Raw genomic sequence first — 15,386 nt, 5'->3', positions numbered from 1 at the left:
GATAAACATCAACAACCCTGCTAATCACAAGCTAATGTGGTAAACATGAACTACTGTGCTAATCACAAGCTAACGTGGTAAACATTAACTAATGTGCTAATCACAAGCTAATAAGGTAAACATGAACTACTATGCTAATCACAAGCTTATTTGGTAAGCATTAACTTCTGTGCTAATCACAAGCTAATGAGGTAAACATCAGCTACTGTAGTAAATATTGACTATTGTGCTAAGCTAATGTGATAAACATCAACTACCCTGCTAATCACAAGCTAATTTGATAAACATGAACTACTGTGCTAATCACAAGTTAATGTGCTAGACATTGGCTACTGTGCAAATCAAAGCTAATATGGTAAACATCAAGTCAAGTCAAGTAGTTTAACTACTGTGCTAATCACAAGCTAATGTAATAAATATCAACTCCTGTGCTTATTACAAGCTAATGTGATAAATATGAACCACTGTGCTGATTACTAGCTAATATAAATAAAATCCCTGCTAAATCATGAACATGACTCACGTTAAATGTTTTCACTTTTATTGATAAACATTTTGTAAACAATACATGACACATGACATCCATCACATCGTGCTTCTTGGTATGAGAGTTAAGGAAGAGTGCCATTACTGAGGTATAACAGGTAACATCCACAGCCTATGAATGCTCTTCACATTCACTGGTGTTTGCATCATATAGCTAATCTCTCGGCTCGCTTCTTCAGTGCTGGATCCAGCGGTGTGGGAGGATCCGGATGGTGGCGGTGCTCTCGCGGGTCATCAGGCGAGTCACCTGGTCGAGGTGCAGTCCGGCCACCATCTCGCCATTCACCTCCAGAATTTCATCGCCAACACCCAGAAGCCCGGTGTAAACATTGTCTGTGGGGCTGCCTCCAACCTGCTCCACATAAATCCCTGGAAAAAGAGCATAACAGATGCAATACGTTACGTCAGTTCTCTTGCTGCTGATTAACAGAGCCTCACGTCACTTTTAATTTTGAATAGTCCGATTTTAAGTTGTGTATCATTGTGACCTCAGGGACAAATTTTTCCAGACTTCTAGAAAAAAGCACATGAAGAAGTAACTGCAAACTAGTGAGTAACTAGCAATAACTAACCATAGCAACGCGATAACTAAGATACTAATATTACCTTGGAGAGTACTAAAGCTAGTGACGAGCTAGCTAAGCTTAGCTACAAGCTAAATTACACACTAATGTTACCAGGTGAACTGAAGCTAGCGAAGAGCTAGCTAAACTTAGCCACAAGCTAACTAAAAAACTAATGCTACTGGGGAGAGAGCTACAGTTAGTGATGAGCTAGCTAGCCTTAGCGACAAGCTAGCTAACCTTTGGGACAAGCTAAATTATATACTAATGTTACAGGGAAAAGAACTAAAACTAACAATGAGCCAGCTGACCTTTTTGACGAGCCGGCTAACCTTAGCGACAAGCTAAATTACACACTAATGTTAAAGGGGAAGAGAACATGAATGGAACTGATGATCCCTGAAGTAAAAGGACAAAGGGAGGAGGAACCCATAAGATTGGTGTAGAACTGGGCTTCTTAATGTTTTTTTTTTTGTGTTAACCCTTTTTGGGGTTAAAAATTCTTTGTAAACTGTTGTTAATTGTTGGGTTTGGGATGGGTCATGCTGGCACTGCAAGACTAATGTTACCTACAAGCACTGAAAGTTACTATTCACACATATTGCCTTTGCACCTCTCAACCCACTCACGAAATATTCGATCAGAATATTCGGATCAGCATCAGCTCATCTGTTTGGGACATGTCTAGTATAAACATTACTCGCATGGGTTCAGCTGAGTTACCTGAGTCTGGCCGACCTTTGCCTCTTGAAATGACAAAGCCAAAAGGTCCATTGGCTGGTCTGGTGAGCTCCAGCAGCAAAGTTCCATCAGGAAAGCCCTGAACCAGTCGCCCCAGTGGACCCACGCTTCGAGAGCCATCTAATGGCTCCATACCCCCTTCGACTTGAAGCTCTCTGCAATGGAACAAAAAAATAAAGCCCAATTTCCTTCACCTAGACTTACATGGTGTGAAAATCTCTGCACATGTGGAAAGTGTTCTACCCACCTGGGCCCCAGACTAAGAGGCAGTGGAAGTTCCCCCAGAATGGTTGAGCGCTCAAACTTCCTCTTTGGAGACTGAAGACTCTGGACAGAAGATGCTTTGCGCAGCTGAGCCAGAGGAGACTCCTGGTGGACATGATCATTAATACAGATCATCAGACTATTGGTAACATAGTTCTAACCAGTTTTGACCAATTTTAATAGCAAACACAAGAACCTCTGATGCCTATAGTACCGCAGTAGATGTTTACCATGCTGTAGTGATACGTACAGTGTGCAGAGTCTGCAGGGAGGGGGTTCTCTGCAGCGGCGGCTGGCCTTTGTGAGTGGGGCTTGGAGAAGCCGAGCTGTGCTTTGGAGCAGGGGAGGACAGTTGCTCCATGCTGCTGGACCGGTTTCCCTTGACCAGCTTCCCCATGCTGTTCAGACCCATTGCTGAGAAGAAACGGCGAAGGGAAAGTTTGGGCTTGCCTTCTCTCTCTGCTGTTCTTCTGCAAATAGATTAAAGTTTACATAAAGGTGGACGGGTGAGAAAACGTGACTTTGTACATGGGAAACAGTTTCCTTTAGAGCAGTGTTTCTCAAACTGTCATGCCCCCCTTACACCTGCCCCCAAAACGTTTTACAGTTAGTTGAAATACCATAAAAACAGCTTTTTTTAATTTAAGTGAGTTTTTCCATCATGAATAAATCGTTAAAAAAGCTAACGTTTAGGGAGATCACCAAACTGTGCCTAATTCATTTTTTTTCTGGTTCAGAAAATGACTGAAATTAAAACTGAATGTTCTCATGAATTTCTGCCTTATGGTTTCCAAGCAGTCTTCGCTCAGGTATTAAACAGCTTACCGTGACCCAGTCATGTTTTCGTCCCACTGTAACTCAGCTTTGCGATGCTCTGCTCTTAGAAGCTCTGCCCTGAGGTCCTCAGCTTTGGACATGCCCATACTTCGGACTGCTGGTCGGCACTCTGGGGGATGAGGTGAAGCACAGGTGGAATCCCTGCAGACATCTTCACTTGACATAAGAACAAAGAGTGTAATAATGTATCTATGTAAGATTTGTGTGTGTGAATATATATGTATATTGGAGCTAAATGATGCATGTTTTTAGGGAAAAATAGTTTTGCCAAATGATGATAAGCCAGGATTATTTAGTTACAGACATTGATTCAAGAGCCAAAGGTACAAACAGTGATTGAGCTTACCATCGGCTGGATCTACTGTGTCCCATATTGCCAGAGCCTGGAGCTCGGGAGTTAGCACAGGTGAAGAGTACCTGAGAGAAGACTGCTTGATACAGGGAGTCAGTCCTGGGGTGGATTGTGAAGCCTGAGAGGAGGAGGCAACTGTTACACTGAGATGTTCCTCAGGTGCAACATCTGGGTGGTGAGAACCTCCCTCTCCCTGCTTGTCCAGATGGATCAGGCGATACTGAACTGAAGGCAGGAGCTTCACCACACGTTGCCCTGTTTGCCTGCTCTTGGACCCTGACTTCAAAGCTGACTTGATAGGTAGTTGATTGCCAGAGGAGTCCCTGACATTTCTGGAAGTCGTGGGTTGAGAGGGATCTGCTCCGGTTAAGGTGTCAATCGCGAATGTCACCCCTCGTGTTGGCTTTTCGGACTGTTTGGAATGAAAGCTGTGAATGTCCTCCAGACTGGAACGGGTTCTAGAGTTCCGCCGCTGGGCCAACAGTTCCTGACCTCGAGCATAAGGACCATAACCCGTCTCGACTCGGTTGTCCCCTTTCCGGCTCCTCCTGCGAAGCTTGCCAAAGGTTGACACCATGTCGCCAGCTCCACCCACTTCTGCAACCTCAACAGTCTCTGGCAAGTTGCAGCTACCAGTCAACATGGCCTCTCCCAAGACGGCTGGGCGAATGATTTGGCGACTCGAATGACCAGGAGAGGCCCATCGAGTAGACGACTTTCCCTGTGCCTCGGCTGTGCCGAGCAAAGACCTGGAGGACGATTCTTTGGCATGAACAGGTGGTAGGATGCTCCCACAAGCCTCACATTTCCGGAGGTCTTCCTTGAGCACAACAGTCTCTAGAGAAGTACCTTCTCCCTCATTCGTCAGAATGGCTACTGGGATGCCCACACTACTCCAGCTCGAGCCAGATCCTTTGCTCACCTGTGAGATGGTGAGAATCTGTTCTGTCTTTTGCTGCTGGCTGGACTGGGATCGCTCTGCCAATACTGGCCCACGCTCGCGAACCCTGTCCAGGTACCGGCGCTCCGCCTCCTTCTCCGACTCATCCTCAAAGCGCACTCGGGTCGGTGATTGTCCGTGTCTCCGTGGTGGTACCCCTCGCTCGGTGTTCCTGCCTCGGACCTCCAGCAGCTGAACACCCGGCGGTACTAACTGCTCCTGAGTGGCTACAATAATTGTCCTGTGTGGCGAATCATGTGTGGACAAGAGTTCCCTGCAGAGAAAGTACAGCATTTTTGTTATAGAAATCCTTATGATCAAAAACATGGAATAACAGATAAGAAAAAGAATACTGTAAAATTTAAAAACAGTTTAAGCCATTAGGGACAAGTTGAGAAGGGGCTTTAACTTAATAAAATACTTTTTTCCAAAGTGTTGTTTAATTTGATAAAAGCCATTTACTATGTACCATAAGGCAAATTGATTAATTTATAAAATTATATAATCTAAATATAAAATAAAAAAATAGGAAAAATTAAAACTGTGTTTATTATCCATCTTAGTGATATTTTAGTGGCTAATATGTATGTTAAATAACATCTATTCATTAAGAAACGTAACTAAATACTTATAAACTTAAGCTCTTAAGCACATTGGTTAAGTATATTTACTTGAGAAATATGTTTTTGTGGAAAACAAGAATAATTTCACACAAATAATAATACAATAAACAAGTAAGAATAATGTCTGGTAACCCTTATTTGAATAGTGGACTATAAATTTGCTTTAACGTCCCCTAAACCTTAAACTGTAATCTTATATATAATATATAATACCATGGTCCTAAACCTTTCATTTGTAGGTAATCTATATAAAATTTACTATTCGTTTAAAATTAATTCATTCATTTGGGGTGAGACCAAATATGTTAACAACCTTGAATTTAAATCAGAAATCAGAAGTGAATTAAAAAAATAATAATTATGTAATTGATTAACAATTAATAAATCATTATGTCATTTTATTATTTTATTTTACAGTCTATATAGTTTAATTTTCTGTCTGAAATGTGACTAATGCGTATAATATAGAAAAAAAAAACATATGGGGCAAATCATTTTTTTCCAATATAAGTTATAACATTAATATATATTCTATTTTACAATTAACCTTACAACACCCTAATTTAATCTTCATTTAGGTGAAAGTAAACCTTTTTTATATGTATATTATTTGGGTACCACTTTACAATTAGTTTATTAATGGTTACTAATTAGGTTGTAAATGCCTTAAAAATCATTAATAATCAGTTGTAACACATACGTAGAACGGGCAACAAGGACCTGTTGTTTGGCAAATAGTGAACCCACAGCCATCTATACTGTTGCCCTTTCTACGTATGTGTTATAACTGATTATTAATGATTTTTAAGGCATTTACAACCTAATTAGTAACCATTAATAAACTAATTGTAAACCATTTATAAACCCTTTATAAAGGTAGTCTTACTTTAAAGTGGTACAATTATTTGTATTCAAAAAACAGCGTAAGTAAACCCAATAGGCTTGAGCTGAGTATTATTTTCATTTCAGCCCATTATATGACTTTTATCAAACATAATTTTTTTCTTATTACTTTACAGCACTGTAAACTAATAATACAGGGTTATGTATTCAGACGTAGTCAAATGATGACAGCACTATTTTCCCCTTAGTTTTATAAGCCTAAAGTCCGTTACACAAGTTTCCCAATTTCAATAGTGTAATATGAAAATTTGGCCTGTTATTAAACAGGACATCAGTGTGTTATTCGGTTTTAACTGGATTAACAGTGCCCACAGATAAAACCTCTGGGGCTTTGGATTAATTTTGGCATGTGTATGTGTGCTTGGTTTTGTGTTCATAACAAGAGAGGGATTTATAACACAAAACAGACATCCCGAATAATCATTTGGCTCCATGAACGCTATTATATAACCTGCGACACAACGCTAAATGAGAATTCGAGAGCAATATCTTTTCTCTGACGGTCCAGTTTCTGATTCTGGGGCGGCTATTAATCTATTATATAAGGATCTGAATAACTTGAATGGAGTTTAGATAAACGTGTGGGGTGGAGCAAGTGTACAGCTCTGGAATATGAAAATGAAGAGACCACTTCAGTTTCTGAATCAGTTTCTCTGATTTTGCTATTTATAGTTTTATGTTTGAGTAAAATGAAAATTGTTCTATGTTTTATTCTATAAACTACGGACAACATTTCTCCCAAATTCCAAATAAAAATATTGTCATTTAGAGCATTTCTTTGCAGAAAATGAGAATCGTTGAAATAACTAAAAAGATGCAGAGCTTTCAGACCTCAAATAATGCAAAGAAAAAACTATTCATAAACATTTCATATTCACATTCATATTCCTATTCATAAAGTTCAGAACATCTTTACATGGAGTTCAGAAATCAATATTTGGTGGATTAATCCTGGTTTTTAATCACAGTTTTCATGCATCTTGGCATCATGTTCTCCTCCACCAGTCTTACACACTGCTTTTGGATAACTTTTTGCCTTTACTCCTGGTGCAAAAATTCAAGCAGTTCAGTTTGGTTTGATGTCTTGTGATCATCCATCTTCCTCTTGATAATATTCAGAGGTTTGCATCATACATAATATTAAAATATATCAGAATATATTTACTTACTCAAGATTACACTTATATAGTGCTATATAGATCACAAGTCCATCGCAAGGTACCAAACCTCCAACATACACAAAATCTGCAAACACTTCTCACACAAAACATGCGACCCCCACTCAATGATATCACTTCCTTCGGTGGGACACATGTGAAAGGTAGTGAGATACAGCTCTGGAAAAAATTAAGAGACCGTTATAGTTTCTCTATTTATTTCTCTATTTCTCGATTTTGCTATTTATGTTTGAGTAAAATTATACTAAACTACGGACAAAGTTTCTCCTAAATTCCCAAAAGAAATATTGTTTTTAGAGCATTTATTTGCAGAAAAAAATGCAGAGAAATGGCTGAAATAACAAAAAAAGATGCAGAGCTTTCAGACCTCAAATAATGCAAAGAAAAAACAAGTTCATATTCATAAAGTTTTGAGAGTTCAGAAATCAGTATTTGGTGGTTTTAATAACCCTGGTTGGGTTTTTAATCACAGTTTTTTTCATGCATCTTGGCATCATGTTCTCCTCCACCAGCTTTACACACTGCTTTTGGATAACTTTATGCTGCTTTACTCCTGGTGCAAACATTTAAGCAGTTCAGTTTGTTTTGATGGCTTGTGATCATCCATCTTCCTCTTGATTATATTCCAGAGGTTTTCAATTTAGTAAAATCGAAGAAACTCATCATTTTTAAGTTGTCTCTTATTTTTTTCCAGAGCTGTATGTCAAACCATAATCCATTCAATTCTGTTTTTTAGATGCTGTGCTGTGTGGAATTTATAGGTTAGAACGTAGAAGGGTTAGATACAATCGAAATTTGGTAGAACACTCTTTTACTGGTTTATCAATTATAGAGTTGGCTGGTGATTCAGATCTTTCCCCATTTGATTGGGACATATGCACCTATATCGAAAAAGTAAATGTAATTAAATGTAATTAAAGGGTGTGAGCGGTTACTTACAGTTCTTCTCTGTCTGCAGGTCGAGAGACATAGTCGCTGTCGGGGTTTTGAGAGCGGGCCTTTAATCGGGCCCTCTCCAGCAGACGCTTGGCTTGCTCGTGACGTGGGCTGAGCGTCAGTTCTCCAGGAACGAGAGCAGATCTGACGAAGAAAAAGAAAAGATATCTGTTAATATAGAAGCACAGATATATATTTAAAGCAATACTACGCTGCAGACGCAACATACACACAATATATACCTCGAGTCAGCCATAACACAAAGTGCAAAGTGCGGTACAGAGCAGGCAGCTCACGTAAGTCCACGCCACAGTACGCAGCACATAAAGCAGCTTTATATAATCTCTTCCAGAGCCGTGTACTGGACGCAGTGAATGAGCTTAATCTGAAGGTGATGGGAAATGTGTCATATGCATGGATTTGTATCCTGTCAACAGTTCATCTGTAACGTGGCTGCAGTGTTGTGTGTGTATACATGTTTCACCATGGAGGAGAAAAAGCAAAGGTTTTTCAGAGCTGTAGAGCATTATCTCTAGAATAAAATAAAAACACAGGTCAAGCTACTGTTACATAAAGCTCTTATAGGATCTGTTCTATTATTCTATAAACCACAGACAACATTTCTCCCAAATTCCAAATAAAAACATTGTCAATTAGAGTATTTATTTGCAGAAAATGAGAAATGGAGAAATGAACTATTAAAACTTTATATTCATAAAGTTTAAATAGTTCAGAAATCAATATTTGGTGGAATAACCCTGGATTTTAATCACAGTTTTCATGCGTCTTGGCATCATGTTCTCCTCCACCAGTCTTACACACTGCTTTTGGATAACGTTATGCTGCTTTACTCCTGGTGCAAAAATTCAAGCAGTTCAGTTTGGTTTGATGGTTGATGGTTTTGATACAATGCTTTGACTACCACTACCATTGGAAGATTGCTGGTCCGAATCCCAGTCATGCAGCTTGCCATCAGCTGCCGGAGCCCTGAGAGAGCACAATTGGTCTTGTCTTTTTGGGTGGGTAGATGGCGCTCTCTACGCACATCACTCCAAAGGGTGATGTCAATCAGCACATACAGCTGATGTATAGGAACTGAATCTCTGTGCTTTCCTCAGGTTTATTTATTTATTTTATTGCAGTGATGTCCGGTGCTTTAATAAGGTTAATGTCTCTTACCTGACTGTAAGTTCAGGCCCATAGGTGATAACTGCCATCTCCCAGTCAGTCTCTGTATACGATGGAGGTAAACCTGCACAGGAGGGGAAAACACAAAAACATCCAAATATTTTAATATGACCAGACATCATAAATCTTCTCTTTATATTTCTATTCTATTTCTATTCTCTTTTTATTATATACTCAACATTTAAAACATAGCTTAGTTCTGAGACCTTTTTATGCATTGACCATAGCAAAATAGTCAAATTAAGCCTTTTCTTTGGTTTATTCCATAATTAACAACTTACTATTCGTCTGTGCATTACAACTATAACTGTAACTGGTCTTAAAGGCACCTCACCATGCACATTTTAGTGCTTTTCTTGCTTTAACATACCCACTGACTCATTAATAAAAAAAAAATATTTGATGAATCAAATGTGTGTTGTGATATGTGATATTACTATTTTATATACTTTTATATGGAAACATCTCACCCTGCAGAACATCATTTAAAGAGGTAGTATCATGCTGCTACCCATAATGCAACCTTAATATTTATATATTTATTCAGAAGCCTTTACTTTGCTTACCTAATATGTTGCTTTAGCTAAAATGGGAGTGTCATTTTAAATGGCCTCTCTGACCAGGCAGTCAGAAGTGCAAAAGTTATGGGACATGATCCTAGTTCCTTTCCCATGACTTTTAGTCTGTTTACAGTAATATAATCAATATATAGCATTGTATCTAGATCATGCAGCTCTAACTGGTCTATGGTCTATGATTGCTGACTGATTACCTAATACCTCATTGGTGACCATTCGTCAGAGATAGTTAAAAAATTGTAGAAATGTGGAAAGCATCTGGAAATTATCCTTAGGTGATCGTTGCCACAAACAGGGGCTTTCTAAATCTAACAAACTCACGCCTTTCCTTTTTTTTACTTCATCTTAAAAGAGCTGTTGTTGTTAGCATTGTTCTAGACGAGGGTTTAGCCTCCAAAGCCGTACAGAGTGCGTCCCTGGCGTTTCAGGGCGTACACCACATCCATAGCGGTGACGGCCTTTCTCTTGGCATGCTCCGTGTAAGTGACGGCGTCCCTGGTCACGTTCTCCAGTAACACTTTTTAGCACACTGCGGGTCTCCTCATAGATCAGACTGGAGACATGCTTGACGCCACCAAGATGCGCAAGACGACGGATAGCGGGCTTTGTAATTCCATAAATGTTATCGCGAATAACTTTGTGATGGCGCCTGGCGCCTCCTTTTCCTAGCCGTTCGTCTCCCTTGCTTTTTTCTTTTAAATAAACTTTATTGAAGATACATTTTTACAAATACAAATACAAAAACAAAATATCACATTTCATGCCCACGCCTCACCCTATCCCCACGCTACTGCATCCTCCACACCAACAAACCCCACGTCCTCCCACCTCGCCGACACTGTGCCCTGCCAACCCAACAGAGCTGTTTCTGCAGTTACACAACACTCCCGAGAACCGGGCCGGCAGATTTCAGCCTCCGGTTTCATCGTGTGGTATTAAAACATTATTATCTGACCACATTCTGCTTGTTCCCAACCCCCACATCTGTAATCACGGAAAGGAGTGGGCCCATCTGCTCACGGAGCTCACAGGCACTCTGCTGCAGGGACTGCTGGTTGTGGGAGCCACAGGTGACTAAGGCTAGTCAGGTCACACGAAAAACAACCACAATTACAGCTGATGACCAGGATGTAGGTGCAATTTGAATTCGTTTGACATGGCAGCGGCAGTATATGACATTATAAATCTTTGGACGTATTACCTTCTGTCCTTCTGTAAAGCTACCATTTCTGGAAATAAGGACAAGATATGACTATGCAACAATTGAACAGTTGTATCTTGTTGAGAACAGGCACATGCCTCCTTTGATGAAATCATCCATTTGAGGCCAATGCAGCATCACATGGTAAATTATGTGCTTGGAGGAAAGTGCCAGATCCCCAGATATACATTCACCAACAGATGCCTGTGCCAGCCAGCATCACAATGGAAGGGACTAGGGGAAAGAGGACCATCTACCCATCCTGAAAGAGCTCTCTTTGGCTCCATTCGCTAATGCCCTTGGCATTCATCGGATGTGTCTGGTCTCATTTCTGCAAGTTAACTTTTGAAACAGAATTAATAAACTAATTAAATTAACTATTGAGTTTTCAGGCCAGTTACCACCCTCGTCTGACATCGGTATTGCTGCCAATTGCAGTCTTTTGCACACCAGCTATGGGCCTCGTCCTACATTGCAATTGTGGCATTAGCACACCAGCTACAGACCTTGTTATACATAAGATGGAGCATTAACATTTCATCAACAAAGGGTCATCCAACATCACTACAGTGGTGTTAGCACCTTGGCCAAAGGCCTTGTCTAACAGCACCACCACAGCCTACCCAAGCCAATGGGCAGATACAAAAATGTACAGTATATTTGTAATATACTGTAAAAATAGCAAAGCAGCATAAAGACCTTGGAATTCATGAACTGTTATGCCCCTTAGTGAATTGTTTCACCACTAAATGTAGAACTAGCTTCACCCACATACCTTTGGAAATCGCGTCTGAAGATTGATGCTCCTCTTCTTCATGTTTTCCTGTTGTGACCTCTATATTTCTGGCTTTGTATTTCGCTCCGCATTTCTCATCGACCCTAACCCTCTCCATCTTGGACCTTACCCGAGAACATACACTCTCCCAGCTGTCTGCCCTCCAGAGATCGGCCAGCGGATCAAATGAACCAGTGTCCTTCTGGAAGCACCTGCGGAAGGTGCTCTCCAAGCTGTCTGACCTTTGCAGCTCCTTGCGAAGTGCGGCACGTTCGCCCCTGATCCTGTGCTTCCTGTGGACCTCCTCCTTGCCAGTGTAGGACAGGTTCTTGAGGGAAGGATCCACCAGGGAAGGAGTAACTTCTCCGTTTAAATGGAGGGTCTCTGGTCGAGCCACTCTCCAGAAGCCTTTCGGTGGTGCCCAGTGTCTCGGGGAAGAGGGTGGCTTTGAGGGAATAGAGGTATCTGCTCCACTGGTTGGGATGTTTTCCAGACTAGACCCTTCGCCAAGTCCACGGGAAAGACTTGATGGACCTTCTTTTTCTTGTTTCTCACAGGCCTCCTTCAGCTGACCAACAATCAAATGAGGATCAAGCCCATCTTCATTGCTGCTGCTGTTGGTTCTCTTCCTCTGGTCCGTTAACAGGGATTGACTTGAAGGCGGCTGGTCCTTATCTAGCTTCTTTAGCAGGGACTGATCCGAGGAAGAGCTCCTCCTATGTGAAGTTTTCTTGAACTTTCTCGACTGCAAGGCCGACACGGCCGAGCCTGAGAGGGGCGGTGAGGATCCAGGGGAACAGGATGAGGGAGAAGGACTTCTGGAGGTAGACTGGCCAGTGGACAGCAACCCCTTGGTATTAGGCGTTCTCTGGGTAGTCCACTCCACAGCACTGGTTTGTAGTGCAGCACCAGTGGAGTCTTGTCCTCCTGGTGTCTCACCTTCCATTAGCATCGGCAGCAGAGGATGCTAGAAAAGAGAAAAGGCCCGATTAAAAAATTGAGGAAAATAAAGAATGGGGTCAGCTGTAGATGATCCTTTCCATTCATGGGATTCCTGTGAAGTGGATTAAATTTGCTCGAAGCTTCTCACACTCTTTGCTGTAACCAATGCTGGTGCGATAATAGTGACGCAATGTTGTTACTGTTATAGCCTTACAAAATGGTCCTTCATTGCTGTATAACCAAAGAACTATTTAAATGGTAAGTCTAATGCGTGCACTCCATAGAAAACACGGAAAAGGTTTTTATATATGTCAGGATATGCCATTATCTGACCATGTATTACATATATTACATTATATGACGTATATTTCTTTTTGATAAAATTCCTGTTATATTATATATATACTTTACTGCTGCCTTTAAGAAAGCATTGTTAAAGAGCCATTTCTATGAAAGCATATTTAATTAGTAACTTTTGAAATAACATTTTTAAGAACCATTATATTAAGGGTATAATACATAATCTGTGCCCTTACTTAATAACATATAAAGCATAAAGCATCCACATTAATGCTTTTACGTAACATTGGTAGAACTCTTATAATATGAGTCATAAAAAACAGATTCTCTTCCATAAAAAAAATAAATACTCAGACAATAACAGACAATAAACTTTATATATATATATATATATATATATATATATATATATATATATATATATATATTCAGCAAAAAGATGTTTGCTATGTAAAAACATTTATATTTACACAGAAATACTAATAAAAAAAAATCTAGACTGAAACATTGCAAAACGATGGACATAAATTAAATAAAAGAAGTAGAAGAGGGATTTACCTCGATCCATCCACTGAAGTCGTGTGTGTGATCTGCCACATTTTGCTCATTGCTCCAATTCAACTTTGACAAGCAGTGGCTTAGAGCATACATGTGATCCCACCCCTCCCTGCACAGACCGGCAGCGGGTACGGCGGGGGAATGGATCAAAAGTGGAGCAGCTTTGAATTTTGCTGATATATTGCGTGGCTCATGATTTGCAGTTACTTTAGTAATAACTGTTACTATTACTATTGCTGCTACTTTCACAATTACTGTTACAATTACTGCTAAAATTACTGTTACTCTTCCGATTACTGCTACAATTACTGTTACAGACACTGTTACAATTACAGTTATTGTTTCAATTACTGCTACAATTGCTCTTACAGACACTGTTACTCTTCCAATTACTGCTACAATTGCTGTTACTATTAGTATTACTCTTCCAATTGCTGATACTATTACTGTTACAATTACTGCTACAATAGCTGTTACAGACATTGTTACAATTATTGTTACTGTTACAATTACTGCTACGATTAATTTTACAGACACTGTTATTTTATTGTTACTGTTACAATTACTGCTACAAAAACAGACACTGTTACTATTATTATTTTTACACTATAATTACTGTTACAGACATTGTTACTATTATTGTTTCTGCTATAATTACTGTTACAGACACTGTTATTTTTACTACCACAGATACAGTATTTTTATTGTTGCAATTACTGTTACAATTATTGTTACATATGGTGTTACTATTACTATAACTGTTGCAATTCTGTTACAATTACTGCTACTATAATTGTTACAATTAGTTTTTTTTATACTGCTACAGACACAGTTATTAATACTGTTACTAATAACGTTAAGTATTACTACTGCTAATAAAATTGTTACAATGATTATTTTACTACTACAAATGCTCTTACTATTATTGTTACAATGATTAGTACTGTTACAAGTATTGTTTTTCGTTCCATGGATGTTGCTGGGTGGTTGCTAGGTAGTTACTATAATATTCCTTCTGGTTGATTCAGTGTTTTTTAGCGTATTTTGTTGCTTTACAAGGAAAAAAATTCTTTAAAAATGCTGTTGGTCTCCCAATCATGAAATGTTGACAGTGTAAGGAACAGTTTATGTGTTCAAATGTATTGTTTTTCATTGGCCAGAGACAATTTGCAAAATGCACCCCATCCATTTCTATGCGAATAATGCTGTGGAAAAATACAAAACATTAGTAACAGGTTTTCTGGGTTGATATACATCCTCACAGCTTTTGTTATTTAGTTTTGTGTTTATACCATGTGATACAGTGCAAGACTTTTGATCTGTTCTGTGTTCTGCATATTCTATAATCTGCACAGATGCATGTGAGTTGCTTGGCAGTAGGGGCAGTGTAAATGACCAGGTGCCTTACACACACACATACACACACATACACACAAACAGGATGACACACAGCGACTCTCTCCAGCACACCCAATAACAGCTTGAGAGCACTTCCCTTTCCAAGCTGGATTGTTTGTAAATATTGCTCAGAGCTCTCCAATGAAACCTCCACAGCCGCATTTCCATTTAACCTACAGGCCGCTCGCTCAATATTCATGATTGGTCTGTTAATCCCCCACAGAAATCAGACGGATTAGACGAAAATGGAAAATAAATGCGTACTTTAATTCCTTTCATGCCAACTGTAGCATTGATTGCGTAAGATTGTGTAATACACATGAATGCATTCAAAAGCTATCGCTCAAACTGATGCTTCAGAAAATGATAAATGTGCTTTAGAGCCCACTCTGCTATAATTATTTAAAAGATGATTTTGTAAAAATTACATACACATGAACTTTGTAAACTGAGCATTGTATCCAAATTTTATTATAAATGAACCAATAGGAATTCTCAAAATAACCAAAATAAATAATTTTTACATTGACTTTAATTAAAAGTTAAGAAGGGTTATCTCTCTC

At 39.4% G+C, this 15,386-nt stretch overlaps 1 protein-coding gene and 1 pseudogene across 2 annotated transcripts; both read right to left on the bottom strand.

The window, feature by feature from the left end:
- Positions 1-528: 528 nt before the first annotated feature.
- si:ch211-13f8.1 (uncharacterized) lies at positions 529-12,816 on the bottom strand. 2 transcript variants are annotated; one of them, XM_022677858.2, is made up of 9 exons: positions 11,626-12,816; positions 9,063-9,135; positions 7,887-8,027; positions 3,298-4,517; positions 2,940-3,102; positions 2,365-2,584; positions 2,098-2,219; positions 1,833-2,005; positions 529-915 (listed from the first exon to the last, which is right to left on the bottom strand). In XM_022677858.2, exons 1-9 carry the CDS (start codon positions 12,575-12,577, stop codon positions 722-724), a joined length of 3,258 nt encoding a protein of 1,085 aa, XP_022533579.2. In that variant the 5' UTR covers positions 12,578-12,816; the 3' UTR covers positions 529-721. The 2 variants fall into 2 exon arrangements, with proteins under 2 accessions (XP_022533579.2, XP_022533580.2); XM_022677859.2 differs by having other exon boundaries at positions 530-915; positions 2,940-3,060; positions 11,626-12,815.
- On the bottom strand, positions 10,036-11,267 carry LOC107197651 (uncharacterized; annotated as a pseudogene).
- Positions 12,817-15,386: the final 2,570 nt, after the last annotated feature.

The sequence above is a fragment of the Astyanax mexicanus genome, chromosome 8 (genome assembly GCF_023375975.1).
Source record: "Astyanax mexicanus isolate ESR-SI-001 chromosome 8, AstMex3_surface, whole genome shotgun sequence".
In the NCBI taxonomy this organism is placed as follows: domain Eukaryota; kingdom Metazoa; phylum Chordata; class Actinopteri; order Characiformes; family Acestrorhamphidae; genus Astyanax; species Astyanax mexicanus.
This window is presented reverse-complemented; position numbering and strand designations above follow the sequence as displayed.

Bases quoted from the DNA above. Each gene is read 5' to 3' on its own strand.
- si:ch211-13f8.1 (XM_022677858.2), bottom strand. From the start codon at position 12,577: ATGCTAATGGAAGGTGAGACACCAGGAGGACAAGACTCCACTGGTGCT. The intron at 3,103-3,297 runs GTAAGCTCAATC...TGTCAAGTGAAG, and splicing joins CACAGTAGATCCAGCCGATG to ATGTCTGCAGGGATTCCACC. The intron at 2,006-2,097 runs GTGGGTAGAACA...GTTCCATTGCAG, and splicing joins CCTCTTAGTCTGGGGCCCAG to AGAGCTTCAAGTCGAAGGGG.